Source organism: Typha latifolia, chromosome 6 (genome assembly GCF_019914945.1).
Source record: "Typha latifolia isolate L0001 chromosome 6, TyphaL0001v2, whole genome shotgun sequence".
Classification (NCBI taxonomy): Eukaryota; Viridiplantae; Streptophyta; class Magnoliopsida; order Poales; family Typhaceae; genus Typha; species Typha latifolia.
The window spans coordinates 2,520,479-2,537,568 of record NC_133091.1 but is presented as its reverse complement, the minus strand read 5'-3'; the positions used below and the strand labels follow the sequence as shown (position 1 = coordinate 2,537,568).

The 17,090-nt window shown below is 36.0% G+C and overlaps 2 protein-coding genes across 2 annotated transcripts; both read right to left on the bottom strand.

The window, feature by feature from the left end:
• Positions 1-1,482: 1,482 nt before the first annotated feature.
• LOC140791278 (heavy metal-associated isoprenylated plant protein 32-like) lies at positions 1,483-3,981 on the bottom strand. Its single transcript, XM_073141763.1, has 4 exons — positions 3,585-3,981; positions 3,395-3,506; positions 3,131-3,206; positions 1,483-3,046 (listed from the first exon to the last, which is right to left on the bottom strand). The coding sequence occupies exons 2-4, from the start codon at positions 3,431-3,433 to the stop codon at positions 2,139-2,141; spliced, it is 1,023 nt and encodes a 340-aa protein (XP_072997864.1). The 5' UTR covers positions 3,434-3,506; positions 3,585-3,981; the 3' UTR covers positions 1,483-2,138.
• Positions 3,982-6,918: 2,937 nt separating this feature from the next.
• Positions 6,919-13,968, bottom strand: LOC140791038 (uncharacterized). The gene is made up of 7 exons (XM_073141393.1): positions 13,705-13,968; positions 13,475-13,545; positions 12,387-12,495; positions 9,653-9,735; positions 8,803-8,961; positions 7,777-7,878; positions 6,919-7,438 (listed from the first exon to the last, which is right to left on the bottom strand). The coding sequence occupies exons 1-7, from the start codon at positions 13,772-13,774 to the stop codon at positions 7,286-7,288; spliced, it is 747 nt and encodes a 248-aa protein (XP_072997494.1). The 5' UTR covers positions 13,775-13,968; the 3' UTR covers positions 6,919-7,285.
• Between the last annotated feature and the right edge of the window lie 3,122 nt (positions 13,969-17,090).

Here is a 17,090-nt window from a genome sequence, read left to right as displayed (position 1 = left end):
ATCGGAGATCAAACTTGCAATCATGAGGAAAAAATAATCGAGTCAAAAGCTTCTTTTGAGAATTAGCCAGATGTTGTAGAGAGGAAAGTTTATGATTCTACTTTTAAATTCTCGAAGTTAAGAAATGGAGCTAATTTTTTAAATTAAGCACTCCTTGGTGCGTTTTGATCACTAAATGACAGTAGAACTGAACTAGCTTTTAGTTTTAACAATAGATTAGTTGTTCATAATTAAATTGCGTGAAAGATGCACCGAATTCTGATATGTCTAGTTTGAACTTCTCCGCCGATGCCTAAAGTGTGTGGGTCTTTTGTTTTCGGTTTGCTGGCTAATATGTGTCTTTATTTTAATAATAGAATTTTTTTTTTTATCTTTTGATGATTACATGTTTGTCCAGATCGTGATGAAGTCGTAAAGTAATCTTAGCTCTCGTATTATATTTTGTTAGCGCCCTATGTCTTATTTTCTTATATTGGAGTGTTTACTGTTATAATTAAGTGGAGAGCTTACATAAAAAATGCGCCTCTCTATCTTTTTTTTTCATTATGTATTAGGACACATTTAGATAATGAAATAAAATTTTAGAATAAAATTACTTTTCACTCCCTAAACTATCATTCTTTTTCACAATAGAATTTTTTTTAGTATATAATAACTATCTAAATTATTAAAAATATCTCACAAAAAAAATTAATGAAACGATTGATAGAAAATGATAATAGTTTAAGAGAGTTTAAATAAAATTATTCCTAAAATTTATGCCTACTTAGCTTTCACTCAAAATATATATATATAAAAAAAAAAAAAAAAAACTCGGCACACAGAAGTTTCAGATATCTTTTATTAAAGGCCTCCATCTTTCTTTATCATTTAATCCAAAAAAACAAGCATATCCAAGTGGATTACCATTTCGCCATGGTGAGCAGTTAATAAGCTTAACTCAGTATTACAAGACCACCATGCTTTCTTTTCATCAACTATTCAAGCTAGCTAAAATTAGGTGCAGGAAAGTTGTTGGATCTATTACCAAAATTATTGAGCATTGATGGATCCATCCAACTTAACATCTTCCAGCTACTGTGAGAAAGAACAATAAAGCAAAGCTAGCAATCATTTTTAGGATAAAACTTTTCTGGTTGAGGAGCCACAACATAACAACCATATATGCAACTAGTTCAATCTTTGAAGCAACTACTCCCCATGATTCAATAATGGCCCCCACAAAACCTGGAGTGAAACCCGGGAGAGTACCCTAGCTAGAAGATAAATCTTTTAATGTACTCCAACATCTATCTCCATAATTATTCGTCATTAATTAACCAAGTAAAGAAAGATGAAAGCATAGGAGGATAATGGAACACAACCCATTGCTATTATTATTATTATTATTATTATTATCATCTTTATTATCTTCATAAGATTTCCAACTTGTAGAATCACATATAAACACAATCCAACCATAGAAGAGCTCCAACTCCTCCATTTTAGTCTTTCTAAACTTCTTTCACATCTTATATATATAAAGAGAGAGAGAGCCACAAGAAAAGCCTTCAATATAAAAACCCTATAAAGATCTATATAAGTAAATACTATACCTAACTTGAGCTTCAAGGGAGAAGATCTTTATAGCAAGATGAACACAAATTAAGAAGAAAGGGGGGGGGGGGGGAAAAAGAAGAGAAACTTAAGTTCCAGTTTCCATGTATTATATCCAGCAGCAGACTCTCCTCTGCACTGCACTCGTTTTAAACTTCTCCATCAGTTTGCTCACATAATTGAGCAGCTATTTGGGTTCTCATCACTGAAGAAGTTAGTGTATGGCTCTCCATGGGGATGCTGAGGTGGCGGGGGCGGCATGTAGGGCGGCCGGCCGTACCCGTAAGCCATCGGCGGCGGGTATCCCGGCCCGCCGTGGCCATTCATCATCATCCTCTGCTGCTGCTGCTGCATCAAGGCAGCCATGTACTGCTGCTGGTAAGGGTTTGCGGCTGCGGCGATCATCTCCGGTGCCGTCGTCGAGCCCTGGTAATACCCTGGCGGCACCGCCCCGGCCGGGAGGCCCTGGACTGCGGCTGCTGCCGGGATATTGCCCATGTGACCATTCATGGGCCCCATCTGGCCCATGCCATTGAGACCCATCATGGTGGGCTTGCCCATGGGATGGTCCCCTCCCACTCCATCATTCTTCCCACCCCCCTTCTTCCCCCCATTGGATTGATTGTTATTATTTCCACCATTGCCGTTTCCACTCTGACCCCCTTGCCATGATTCCCTCCACCATTCTGAGGCCCACCTCCATTTTTACCACCACCAGCACCACCACCTTTCTTACCTCCATTTCCATTATTGCCACCCATGGCCTTGCTCTGCACTGGGACTTCACTCCCACCGCCTCCCTTCTTCCCATCTCCACCATTGCCTTTCTTATCATTCCCACCACCACCCATGCCCTTCCCCTTGCTGGCTTGCTCATTCATGGCCTTCATCATCTTGGGGTCATCATAGAACTCATCATCAAACCCGTCATCAAAGTCATCATCCTCATCATCAAAGTCATCATACTCGTCATCATACTCGCTACCCTCGTCGCCGTCGTCCTCCGGCGGGAGGCTGAACTTGACTGTCTTCTGGTCCTTCTGGTCCTTCTGGAAGGGGAACTTGAAGTCCTTCAGCTGTGGGAGTTTCAGATCTTTGAAGCCTTTCATCTGCTGCTGTAGTTGCTGCAGCTGCAGCTGTTGCTGTGCAGTTGGCTGCTGGATAACTTTTTGGTCTTTGCCTCCACCTCCACCTCCACCTCCACCTCCATTACCACCCTTTTGGCCCTTGCCATTCTCCTTGTGGCCTTTTCCATTGTCAAGATGGAGTTTTTGGAGCTGGTTGTTGAGGTTGAAGTTGGTATTACCACCACCACCACCACCACCTTTTGAGCCCCAGAGCTCTGCATGCTTCCCAGCCTTGTTAAGCTTCTTGATGATGGCAGCTGGGTCGACATTGCCAGAAATAGTCACCTTCCCATGCTCTGCATCTATGTTGGAGGTATACACCCCTAACAAAGAAGAAGAAAAGATTGTAAACTAAAGAAAAATGGAGTAAAAAGGATGGAATTTTTAACAAGGAGCAGAAGAAGTACCATCAATCTTGTGAAGCAGCTTCTTCACCTTCTTCTTGCATCCATCACAGTGTATGTTTACTTTAAGAACACATGTCTGCAGATTGAAAGGACAGCAACAAAACAAAACCAAAACCAAGAAATCAAAATAAAACACAAGCATGAGTCCAAACTAAGAAAACAGGGAACTTTCTCATGTGGGTCTTGATTCCCAAGCAACATGAACACCATTCATGGAAGCAAAAGAGGCGGGGAGGGAGAAAAAGAAAGAAAGAAAGGTTGTACCTGTATCTTGAGGAACTTAATGTCTTCTTCTTTACTCATGCCTTCCAGCACCAAAGAGACCAACCTACCCCAACCTTATTGCACTCTAAAGAAGCAAGAAACTTGAAGAGATCTGGGTGACCCAAGTCTCAAATCAGAGGAAGAAAGCAACCTACAAGTACACAACCCAGAAAAGAGAGAATGAATTTGCCTTTCCTAGCCTTCCCAGCCTCAAGTGAACCACAAGCTCAGATATACTGCTTATAATATATTATCTGTTCACGAGTAGAAAGAAAGAAAGAAGGAGAGAGAGAGAGAGAGAGAGAGAGAGAGAGAGAGAGAGAGAGAGTTGCAAGATAACTAAGAAGGGTAAGCTCTTGCACTTAGAAGGGCTTAGAGAAAGAGAGGCGAAGAACGGGGAGAGCTTTTGCAAATGGCAAAGCCAGCTCTTAATAACACCTCTCTTTTGCCCTCTATTTAGCTAACTTTCGAGAATTTTAAAAACATTTTCCTTTTAAGAACAAGTGCTTTCTAGTTTCCTCCCTCCCTCACTCTCTCTCAATCATCTCCAAGTCTCTTACCATCACTCTTAATTTACATATGCGCCCTTCTATGAAAGTATAATTAAGACTTATATAGCAGTTAATAAAGCTATCCATCACTACAGGTGTAATTTGCGATTTTGGAGGGTATATAACGTAAGAAAGTCATCGGAGTTTGTTTGGAAGGTAGTAGTAGGTACTGTGATGAAATATTTTACGTTTCGAGGTTTAATATTATTACATCAAATGGGGAGTTAAAGTGCAAAACTCCAAGGAGTTTTTGAGGAACCTGAGCAGCAGAAAGCAGAGCAGCAGAACCAGAGCAGAGTAGAGTATTAGAGTGGTCAGGTCACCGCACGGTGAGCGAGAGCCGCAGCGCGTGAAAAATAGTAGTCACATGGCGTGGAGCCGAGCACGGTGTCCCACCGTGTCAGAGGGAATGCACTCGAATTCGGCAACCGCATTAACTCCATTATTTATTGGCCCCTCTTCCCCCCTCTCCGTCCTTTTTACCGTAATACCCTCCTATCTTTGGCCTTATTACGATTTCGCCCCCCGCCCCACCGTGTCTACCGACTCGACTGCAGATCTTTGGGAAATTTACGATTCACACCTTATCCTTTTCCTTATTCACAACAATATATATATATATATATTTTTTTTTTTATTTTTTTTTATTTTTATTGATTGATACTATAATCAAATTTTAAATTTATAATTATAAGTTAGAAAAAAATAAAATAATCTACTAATAAATAGACCGACGAGTTAAATCCATTATTTTCTTTTAAGCAAGAACTCTTTTTGAAAAAAAATTGATTATAATATAATTATTTTTTCACATGAATACATGATTCTTTATTAAAGTATACAATTTAAAGAGTCATAGTTTGAAGGTGAAAAAAGACTATTTAGCCTTGATATTTCCGAAAATGCCTTTAGATCGGACGGTGGAAAGATGGCGATGGAGAGAGTTAAGCGGTCGCCGTCAAGGGCAAGATGGGCCATTTTGTGTTTAAGTGGGCTGGGCTTATCGTAGAGACAGTAATTTTGGGGCCCAATAGGTCGAATTTTTAAACTTATTATGTGAATTTCTAAAAAAAAATTTAAAGTTTATATATATATATATATATTTACATACATACTTGTGGTAGAAAAACTAGAATAAATATATTTTTGGTCTTTTATGAGGTTTTATCCAATAAATAAAAGAAGCCAGCTAAGGGCTAAGTTGGGCAAATGGAGAGACATTGCATTAACGTCTATGCATTTCCCTCATGATGTGCGAGCCTCTTATTAATGTCATAAATGCTTGGTTTCAAGGTCTTGTAAGGTATGCCATGTTTGCATTTAAAGTTGTCTTAAAGTTTAGCTATGTAAATAAAAAAATTAATTAGGTCATTTGTAAGTAAATAAAATGGTTTTCTATATATATATTCATAAGATAACCAAATTCAATTATTCTTAGCACAAAGTTACTAATCGAATTGATTCGATGTCACGGGAGGGCTAATTTTACTGTCTAATCTATAACAACACAAACATATTAAATTATTATAAAAAAAAGGAGTTATTTATCTCTGGATACATAGGTATAGTGCTTAGTTCCATTCTTGTCTACTAGAAGGCCTTAAAACTATTAAAGTCTAACGTTCCAGTGATTTAAGCGGTGAATGATGTCGATAAAATGGTGGATTAGGTTATTTTTAGCATTGTCCAAGGATGATTTACTCTTCTTTTATATATCCTTTTTTTCTTTCTTATATTAACGTGAGCTTTACGAGCAGATGTAACAACATCGCTATCTATAATCTTGCTTGTCAAACCACTGGGGGCCACTATACTAAAGACTTGTGTGTGTGGTTCCTTTCAGAGATCTTTACTAGTTTCTTGTCTAATAAAATTTGTATCTATGGACTCTTCCAAAAAACAAAAACAAAAAGTCACTAATTTTTCTTTCTTTTCCTTGGACCCCAATAATGGTGAGTTGATCCGATAAAGATAACAACATTATTAATCTCCAAAATTAATCAAAATGTAGTGAGATTAGCCGGCAATAAACCTCATTGGATTCCCAAAAAAGGAATAAGCTGGCCTTATCAAATTATTTGTTACATCTTCCGCATATTATTATTTATATTATTAATTATTCTGTCTCGAAGTTGATATAAAAGCCAAAGTTTTTTCTTTGATAAAAAAATAAAAGCCAAAGTTATAAGATGATTGAAAAGGCCATCATAATAATAATCAAAACCTTCGAACTGACGTACTAACTGTAATAATAATAACTTGCACGCATTCTTTATTCTAATGTACACTCATTGGGCTAAGCTATCTTTTAAATGTTACACAGGCGATTCATTTATTAGGCCATTCTCTAATCTCTCTTGCGTGATATGATTGTTTTGATTACGTAATGTAATTATACCTTTGTGTTCGGCCTTAATCTATACGATAATGCTATATCTATCGGGCGGTGGTGCGATAGGACTCAATCACGAGTATACAGTAGCAATCTCATTTTACACTACTTTTAATTTGATTCTTTGTCCTTCTATTTTTCACACACTGGGATTGATTAAGTGGATAGCAATCGTTGATTTAAGATCTAAAAATAAGCTTACAATATGTGGAAATAAAAGAAGATGGTGTTTCTGTTCGTAAAGAATTTTGGATCTGAGATTGATAAGTGGGAGCTCAACCATAGCTGTCAACAATTATATGTTGGCTGCCGACTTCCTTGAGAAACGCGGTTAGGATCCGCTGCGTTCGTAACCGTAGGAATTTGATGCAATCGATACTTGACGATTCCTCTCATTAGTTGAGAACTCAACTTACAACCATATCATATATTTTAACTTTATAGTTTAGAGAAAAGAAGAGAGAATTTTCAATTTACTCATTTTTAGTTTTTAGCTTATCTGTGTACGATGTGTCAGAAAATAATAATAATAATAATAATAATAATAATAATAAAAGTTTCAGGAGAGATGTGAAAAATGGTTCTGCATTAAAAAGAAACATATTCATTTGATGATGGAGTCCTGTCAAACATCCAGATATGAAACAATCTAAAGATCTTATCCTTAGGAAATACACAACTTGGTTAAGTGTTGAAACACCGAGAAATTCAGAGGAGCAAGGAGCTTCAAGAGATACACCAATGTTAACTGAATACACCAACACCGTCCACTGAATGAAGAGTTGTTGGCAAACAGTTCTACTGTTTAGTTTGCAGCAATGCATGATCACATTGACTGGAAGAACGCTATAATGTGACCCTAGAAATGTACAGAATTGTATGGTTATTTATCTACATTCCATTTAAAAAAAGATTCTCTATTGTACAACAAGGGTGATCCGTCAGACGTTAAAGAACCCCATCTTTTGCCATTTTCAAGAAGTGGACGAGCGTAATGTTTGGAGGAATCTCTCGCGAGCCAGCTCTCTTCTTTATTCTCGTCGTCTTCCATATCTTTCCATCCCTCGAAGTTGTATCAGTTGCAGAGATTAGATTGTAGAACTGTATCCAGAAAGTGCAAGAAGGTCGCCGGTGTTAATAAATTTATCTTGAAATTCCACCAGGATGCAACGGAGCAACAAGATAGAGCACAACAAAAACAGGCCATAAGTCGCGACTATCTAGAGTCCGCTACCATGATCCTTTTCCTCCACTAAGATTACAGAGACTAGTAGCTTTCATTTCAAAAGGTCATGGAGTCGTATTAGTATTTTCATCTCGTATAAGAAGCTTCACCAAAAAAGGGAAGCATGTCGCTACCTTAATGGGCCTCAGCTTGTCTAATAAAGCCAGAGGTCAAATTGATCCTGATAGCATCCATAGGGCTAATAAAATTTTACCTCACATACACCATGAAGCAGCAATCTGTGAAATGGGTCCTGAACATGCAGCACAAGAACACTTCCTTCTTCAGTATCTCTAATGAAGACCCGTACACGTTCCTGAAAGTATAAGCGATTTAGCAGTATCCTGGCAAAAGCATAATGTAAGCATGGCAAAATATAATGCATGATAAACTGGAATAAGTAAATCTACAAAGTAACACTCAAGATATTCTTGACTCAGTAACACAGTTCAAAGCACTAGAATCTCATTGACTGGCATTCAGATGTGACCTTGTTTGTATTAAAGAACATGGTAATAAGATAAGAATGTTAAAAATATATCTAATGCAGAGAAATAATGTATCAGCACGGACCGGATGTGAAGATTGTCACAAGATGGGTGAAATTTCTAGTTCTTGGATTATAAAAGATGCAATAAAAGCATAAGAAAAATGATCCAGAGAAAATATATAATTAATTTATAATAATATATATTACATCCTGACTATCAGATTAGGACTTTCAATTTCATGGAAGCAGAGGATATCACAAAAATAATGTATTTGCCATAAAACCTATAAAGGTACTGGCAGGCTAGATATATTTAACTGTTCTTTACTACATTGCTAGGCAACTGCTGAATCTTGAATATTTCTTCTATCACTTTCTATCTACTGTACTACATGTTAATGTCAGTACATCTGATGCTTATGTCATCACATTATTATAAGTCCAAATGCTTCATTTGAACATGTAAAATTACCACCCAAAACATAGAAATACATGTGCTATTAAGGTTAAGGATACAAACAATAGAAATTACATGCCAAGATCAAAAGAATAAGTTTGCTTACAGTGTGCCAAGTTGAGGTAGCATTCATTCAACATGTAAACATACCAAAAATAGATTATTAAAATCTATCAATAAAAACATTATTGAAGGACCAAAGCACATGCAAGGAAGAAAAGCATGACACAACAGATAAATACACAGTTCTGACTCCTAATAACAAATGAGATTTAATAGTTAAAAAAACATACTTCATATCCCTCAACAAGATCTGAGAGAAAACTCCGTCTTAGAGCTTCCCTTGTTCGGCAATCCACACGATGCCAGGCATTCAGTGCAACCAGCTTATCTTTATCAGCATGGTCTTTTCTTTTTGATGAAGAGTTTTTCATGTTCTGTATGATGGTTGCCTAAGACAGAGAAGTGAAATATATACTAAATAACTTTAAAGAAAAATCTAGCAAATTTTTTTTTGTAAAAAATTCATGTAACCTGTGGATTCCTTCTCATGCCAATAAATAGTATTCGAGAAGTACAGACTGATATAAGCGCATCCCTGGGAATTGCCTCTTATCAACTAGCTTAAGTAAATGTGCTCCTTTAACAACTCAAAAACAACCGAATGATTTACCTTTAGGCTGTATTTAGTTCAAGAATTAGACTAGAAAAGTCAGGTTCATCCCTGATAGGCTGCCAAATGTTGCTACATTTGCTAGAAGAGGGCAACATTACCTTCCTTTAGAAAACCAAGACAGTGAAACTGCTCTGTCCAATTATCTCTAACTATGTCCTCCCCCCCCCACCCACCCAAAAAAAAGAAAAAGAAAAAAAAACGAGTGGAGATGTTATGAGTGTAGTTATCCCTGAAATCGGTATAGTTTACATAAGGATCAATCAAGCTAATTCTTTTCTATCCCGGGACATGTGGAACAACTTGAGGGAGCGCTCCATCTATCCACTCTACTCATATTGTCCTCTTCATTCCATGTTGCAATATATAAACTTATTACTTGATTATACAGGAAATACCTTAAAAGTAAATTAAGAACTTCAGATTACCGGAGCATGAATATCCCTAGGAAGGAAATTACATTAACTAACCTCAACATCCATGTCAATATTTCTAATTGCATCCCAGTCTCCAGCATTTGTCATGCAAAATGCCGATAATGGTGTATTCTCACCTATTAGAAGAAAACCAGTGACATATAGCATCATTGATAAAGTACAGAAAAGTATATAAAAAAGAAAGTAGTGCATAGAAGGCCATAAAATGTAAAGGGCACAGCTACAAACAGAGAGATGCTAACATGTCAACAAAATAAATGTAGTGATCTTGTCCAGTAATACAAGTTTAGAGAATGTCGTAAAATTTTAATGAGAGAACCGCGGGAAAACCAATATTTTCCTAACATAGTCTACTGCAAAGAAGACCAATTCTATCTGTTGTTACTTCCTACTTGGGCTTCAGACAAAATAATTCAGCTTAAGTAAGTTTTGCCTATTCACTGGAAAGCACATAGAAAACAAGATATTCCAGCAAAGGGAAGACATGAACATACATGCCATCATTCACTAAAGGGAGGTGTTTGCAGGCCGCACTATGAAAGTAACGATTCAATGATTCATATCATGACATAGTCATACCAAGTCACCAACTACAGAGAAACCAACTCCTCTTCAATATGTCAAAATGGTGTAAAGGATGAAAATAACAATAAACATGAAACCAAGTTGCCGAGTTGAAGCTTTCTTATCTAGGGTTTTCAATATGATGTTCACTAACTAGTGAATTACACTTCAAAAGTTGTTCCAAACTCCATACCTCTTTATGCACATTTACGAAAGCACATATGGCATCTGATAGATGTTGAACATTTCATAGAATCTTAGACCCCTACATAAGATGAAATCTTAAGGACTGTTCCAGATTCAATCTCTTATGGATGGAGTCATGTATTCGTCTATAAGACAGGGTCCATTTGAAATGAGTGTAGCACTTGAACGCGGATAGCTACACCCATTTCTTACCCTATTTTATATATCTTAAATAAGTTAAAGGAAGTTAGGTGTTTAGTTGTAAACTATAATAAGTGTCATTAACTCATTATTACCTTTAATGTTACATAAAAATATGTAAGGATATGTCATGTAAATGAACCAAAATACTCTTTGTAGTTGAAGGATGTTAATACCAAAATATTAATATTAAATTTAATCTCTAATCAAATAGAAATTGTCTCAAAAATATCCCCTTTAATGAGCTTTCTTTGTAATGCATCCTTCTAAGGCAGCAACGCTGATTTATAAGACAACAATAGTTGCTCCGTAAGTAATTCCAAGGCAACAACGATCTTATTAGATAACTATGGGTACTTAGTAAGTCATTCCAAGGCAGCAACGATAAACACGACGGCAAACAATTATCAATGCTGACTTATAAGACAATGGTGGATACATAATGAGCAATTCCAAGACAGCAACGGTCTAATAAGACAACAATGGATACTTAGCAATTCCAAGACAATGGTAAATATGACTGCAAGCAATCATCAATGCTGACTTACAAGACAACAATAGATAGTAAGCAATTCCAAGACAATAACGGTAAACAGGATCGCAATCACTCATGAGAAGTTGAGAACAATATTGTACATAAAAGTTTGTAAACAGTTCTTGCAAGTCATATCTAGTAAAAGCACCCAAAAGATGTCATTTGTAGTTGAAGGATATTAGCACAGAAATATTATTATTAAATTGAACCTCCAATAAAGTTGAAATTATCTCAAAATGTACCCCTTTATAAGAGAGGAGTGCACCATGAGAGGGAGGAAAGAGGACATGGAAAAAAGAAGTATAAATTATTTCAGCAGTAAATCTATAATTTGAGAACTCCTTTATCACCATTCAAACAAATTCAAACTTGTAACCATTTAATTTCTCTCTCTTCTCTTACCTATCATACTTGGGTAGGGATAAACTACTGTTTGGTCACTAAATCTAGATAGTGCCTGACTAGCTTAAAAAAAATTCTACACTCGTTCCAAATTCCACCTAAGAAAATAGGGTACACATCAAACATTGTTGCTTACTTTAATTAGGGTTAGACTCTCTAAGGCTTAAACATGATTTCGTGATAATTGAATGATTATACTAACTGAACATACCAGTCTGCTTTACAACAAATTGCACAAAGGCTGTACAAACTATTCTTTTGATACTTTGATATTCTCTTGGCTTCTCTAAATTTTCAGCATTTTCCACTAGTAACTAATAAATGTGACTTCCAATCGGTCCTAGACTAGAAACAAAACTCTAAAATCAAGAACAATCAAAGCCGGTAATTAATCGCATATAAAATATTTCAAAAATCAGCAACGCTTGTAGCTAGAGAGGTCAGATCGAGCGGCTCCCGCACTTTAGTTTGTCATTTTGACTAAAAGATGAAGTTTGGTTATAAATGATAGTACTTTGCTTTCTTTCTAAAACAATTTGTACTCTAGTGCTAAGCCTATAGATTTCCCTTCTCGAACTTCTAACCCTATATTACAGTGTCACGCATATAACAACATCGTATAGCAGCTTATCACAAGATTGAATAAGCATTTGCTATTCATCACTAAAAAAAGAAAAGAATAAACAGTCTTACAATCCTGATGCTGATGCAGCCTTGCTATGTATCATCAACAAGTATGAGTGAGGCCATTGATTCTTGAATTAACAGTATCCCTTTTAAGCACACTAGTAACTTAAATTCAGAGGGTCTCAAACTTCAATATAGAAGAGCACAGACATAATTTATCAGAAGGAAGCAACACAAAAGAAGAAAATTTACCCCATGGAGGTGGAGCAAAAAGGCCTCTTATTTCTTCAACATTTAATCGGGGAACAAGTTCAATTAGCAAACGATCATTTAACCATCTGCGTGAGCGGCGATTGCTAACCTGTAAGATTGCAAACTGTCAACCTATAAAATAATCAAGCACAATCAGTGAAATGACTTGAAGAACTTACGTAGATTTTTTGATGCTAGCATGTCAAAGTAAAATACTTCTTAACATCCAATAAAATCATGTTTATATTTCTCTGCTAGCATTGAGAATTGAGTATTTTAAAAAGAAACTAACACAATTTTCTAAGCATAAGCTTTCTTTACTAAATAATAAGAGACCAATAACAAACTTCAGCAGGTCATAAATTTGAAAGATAGTGAAACTTATAGTAATTTTGTTTACATTTTGAAGTTGTTTAATGGCCTCCAGTATATATTGGTGACAGAATCAGCTTTATTAAATGGGTTCTTCTGGTTTTATTGATATGACAATCTGAGAAGCTACTTTTCTGTGAAGCAGAAAGCGATCCAGTTCTTGCACTAGTGGTAAAAATCAAAATGGTTATGATAGCAGTTAAATTGTCTAAATCTACTACACAACCAAAAACTCATTTGCTGGCCCATAGTATGAAATACTACATACATTCCACATTTTAAACAGTAGGAAGTCCCTCCCATGAAAGCTATGGCTTTAATTGTCTTCTTGACATGCTAAATAGCTCTCATTCTCAATGGTCTTCTCAGGCGAACAAGTTTCTGAAGTGTTAGAGAATAATCTCCTTAAACAGTACAAGGTCAGCTATCGTTTCTCTCCATGCTTTCTTCTTCTTTCATGTTGTAATTTTTGACTCTATAATTTGAAATGTGTGACAGTGTGAAGGAATATTTTAGTCATGTTTGAATGTAGTGACAAGATTTGTATGGTTCAAAAAGGTATATTTAAGAAAGATATCCATGGACCAAAGAATAGTTTTTTCTTACTCCATTTGTATCATCCCACAACTTTATTTACCACCTTAATATGTTTCAACTACTAAATAAGTATATATGCAGTAAGAGAAAGCCAAGACAACAAAAGGAAAAGCCCATACCTTTCCTGCCAAGCTTTCAAGAATGTCAATTTTTTTCTCAATCAACTGCCCACGGGACTTCACTGTCTCACCTTTCATCCGAGAATAAACAAAGGGGCATAATAAATTTTTGGAACAAACAAATAGCCATATAGGTAACGCTACATATCTAAAGATCTATTGCAGATAGAACATACTAACAATTTCAAGAATGGAATCATTGAAAGTAAATAAAAAATAAAAAAAAATACCTTTTTGCAAGTCAAAGATGGAAGTGGAGAGGAATTCCTCCTCCCTCTTTAAGATCTCGGCCCTCGCCATCAGAGATGAAAAAGATTAGAAAAGGGGGAATAACCAACGACTAACTCTTCCACGCTTGCCGCTCACTCTTTCTCGATTTCTTCTTGCTGGCAAATGGAGAGGAAGAGACGATGAGAAGAGATCAGGAGCGGTGGTCTACGAAGAGGGACGGGATTAATTTTATCCGGCACGTTTGCTGTTGTGATTCCAGGATTGATAGAGTAGAGGAGAATATGCTTTATTATTCCGCACGTTATTCCAAGATTCGAAGGAATCACGAATAAAGCCCAACTATTCTCTTGGTTCGGCCCGTTTGGAGAAGGCTTGGGTTATCTCATTTGGGCTTGTGATTTTGTTTTCTTTCCATAATCATATAAAATATATATTTTTAAGGTTAAATTACACCTATGCCATAATGATTTTCACATAAATCTTTGGGACAGTTTGACCCATCCAAAATCGGCCTAGGAAAACATATAATTACTATTTTACATTTAATATCTTTTTCTTTTCAAATTTATATGGTAGTCAGATTATTTTTTTTCGCGAATAAGTTAAAACGGACGACGAATGAAAGGGGCATTTCGAAGATTTTATATAGTCGAGGGAGGTTACTTATCACAAAAATGGACAATAATTTAGAATTAAGATATAATTGCCGAATGGAGCATTAAAATAAGTAGAATAACTGTTAAAAAAAAGCAGCATCTTATCAAAAATGGCATTGGGTTCAAAGGATTCTATGAACACAAAGATTGGTCTCAAAGTCCACTCTTTATTTTCATATAATTTGATTCCCAAATTTCAAATATATATTCTTGCTCATGAATCCAATTTCCATTTGACGCACAACATTTATCAATTTTCTCCCCAATAGTGGATTTGCTAGCTCCTCTCTTCTATTTTTCTTTTCCTCTCTCTATTCTTTCCTCTCTCACCTTATCTTTTTATTCTTTCATTTTTCACCTTATCCCTTTTCACCCGGCTACCATCAGCCTCACATCCCCTCTCTCATTTGGGTCACTGCCATCTATTTCAACCCGACTCCCTCATTGGTCGCCCACGTTGTCACTGTCGGAGTTGAGCAACATGGATCTCACCTTGATCCCTCCCTTGGCCTTTCGTGTTGCTATGGATTAGGCTAGGAGTTGTAGATCTAGCCGGTCCCGGCCTCTCTCCACTCGCAACAGTTGCTGTCTTTGGTTTTGCCCCGTCCACACCTCGCTCCATGCCTTGTCGCGTCTATCCCGTTTCAAGCTTCGTTACATCACTTCTAGTTCCACGACGCCACCTCCAGCTTCGCCACCTCATTTCTAGCTCTATCTGTGGTTAAGATATGCCATGATTTTTCTGCATTGGGTTATTTTTTTTAGAAGATAGATTGCGCCGAGTGGTTGTATCAAGGATGTATTAGACACCCTAGCTGCCCTCCTTCACTCCATATTTATTTATTTTTCTTTTTTTATTTGTTCTAAATTTGGTGGTTTTTCTTATTTCTCAGGATTTCTCAAATAGGATCTTCCAAATGATTTGTCACTAAACTCTGTCACTGGCGAGCATGAATTCCTACCTGAGTTTGCTCCTTCGCAGAGTACTCAATCTTTCAAGACTCGTGCTAAGGCTTGCTTCTAGATCGTCTGTTCTATCTCATATGTATTATTGTGCTTAAGTGCTTGCTTAGTTAGTTACCTACTTCAATTGTGTTGGATATGTAATACAACCAAATGTAGGTTTGTCCTTAGGGCTCTTGTCATATTTCTTCTCTCTTCTTTTGTATCACCTTGTAATTAGTTGCGTGAAATGATTAAGATACTTATATATGTATTTGAGCTTCGCTAGATATTCATTTCTGTTCCAAATTTGAGTCCGATGGGATTCAAATTTACATATATATCAAACTCGACACATCTATTATATGGGTAAAAAGAAATTAAGATTTATATTCCAGTTAGTCAGATACAGATTCAGTGTGAATTCAGGATTAGGTAACTTGGATTCATTTATACACCCCTAGAGTTCACCCATGATTGCTAATGATGTGATTTTGCCTAAGAAAGATTAGGATGGTTAATTGGTTATGCATCCTCGGAAAGCATATGGCCATTCTGGCCATTCTATCCATTCTATTGCTAAGTGATGTGCTACATATGCTCTAGTCTACCAATGATTACAAGATAATATGCATCATGATGGATATAAGATAAGATTATACTTGGATGGCGCTCCATTCTTGAGTATGAATAGTAAAGCTTAAAGTGGCTTTTCTCTATAGAGGTTGTTTCCTTCTCATAAGTTTTTAATTTCACATAATTAATTTTTTTTAACAAGTTGGAAAAAATTAATAGCTTTGATATCATATCAAATAATCTAAAAGGCTTGAATTATTAGATAGCGAACTCTAAAAATATCACAATCACTAAAACTTATCTACCTAATAACAATAAACTGTGATGATCTATCACTTAATTAAGGTTGCGGGTTCAATTCGAAGATGTCTTAGTACATGTTTAGTACTCTAATCACTTTTTATGATAGTACCACTACCCCACTAATTGTGTCATTAATCGGTAAAGAAGTGATTATAAACTAGTCCCTCAACCAAGTATCAACCAGTGATATCTTATGAAATTAACTATAACATTCTTTATTAGTGTAACAAACTATGTGCGTTCACTCAATATGTTAGCAAAGATGGTTGATAAAAAATAATAATTAATGGAAGAAAACAAATAGCTTTCTGATAGCCAAAACAAATGATTGGAAGGTATGTCTTTGACTCCTTTGTTCTTAATCATCCAAGGAGAATATAAATTAAACAAAGGCTAAGGTGGATGGTCTGTGTGATGAGTTACATCTTTAGACCCATCTGTCACACCACACAACTAACAAGAAAAAGTTTGGATGATATGAATGGTATGTAATTAAGAAATGGTATTAATATAAACAAAGTTAGTACCATAATTTGTATGTTCTTAGGATTACATGCGTGATTTGCTCCATCCATTGCAATGGACATTCTATGTGCCACATATGCATGATATCTCTAGAAATGCTGGATATTTGACGATTTTGATCGTATGAATATGAATGAGTGTAATCTAAGTATATAACTCAAACCAAATTAATCTAAAATTATTTTAAAAACTATATAGAGATATTTGGAACAAAGGAAATATGAAGAACACATCATTTATTTTGCACTAAAAGACTTTGGAAAACACATCACTACTCTTTACATATATGAATCACCTCAATATTTTGTTTTAATTTTGGAGTTTTTTTTTTTTTTTTAAATTTGAGGTGATCATAGATGGAATAACAATCTTAAGAATTAACG

Excerpts from the sequence above, each read along its gene's own strand:
- LOC140791278 (XM_073141763.1), bottom strand. The coding sequence starts at position 3,433 with ATGAGTAAAGAAGAAGACATTAAGTTCCTCAAGATACAG. Across the intron at positions 3,207-3,394 it reads TTAAGTTCCTCAAGATACAG|ACATGTGTTCTTAAAGTAAA; the intron begins GTACAACCTTTC and ends TTCAATCTGCAG. Across the intron at positions 3,047-3,130 it reads GCTGCTTCACAAGATTGATG|GGGTGTATACCTCCAACATA; the intron begins GTACTTCTTCTG and ends CTTCTTTGTTAG.
- LOC140791038 (XM_073141393.1), bottom strand. The coding sequence starts at position 13,774 with ATGGCGAGGGCCGAGATCTTAAAGAGGGAGGAGGAATTCCTCTCCACT. Across the intron at positions 13,546-13,704 it reads CATCTTTGACTTGCAAAAAG|GTGAGACAGTGAAGTCCCGT; the intron begins GTATTTTTTTTT and ends CTCGGATGAAAG. Across the intron at positions 9,736-12,386 it reads TTTTGCTCCACCTCCATGGG|GTGAGAATACACCATTATCG; the intron begins GTAAATTTTCTT and ends TTCTTCTAATAG.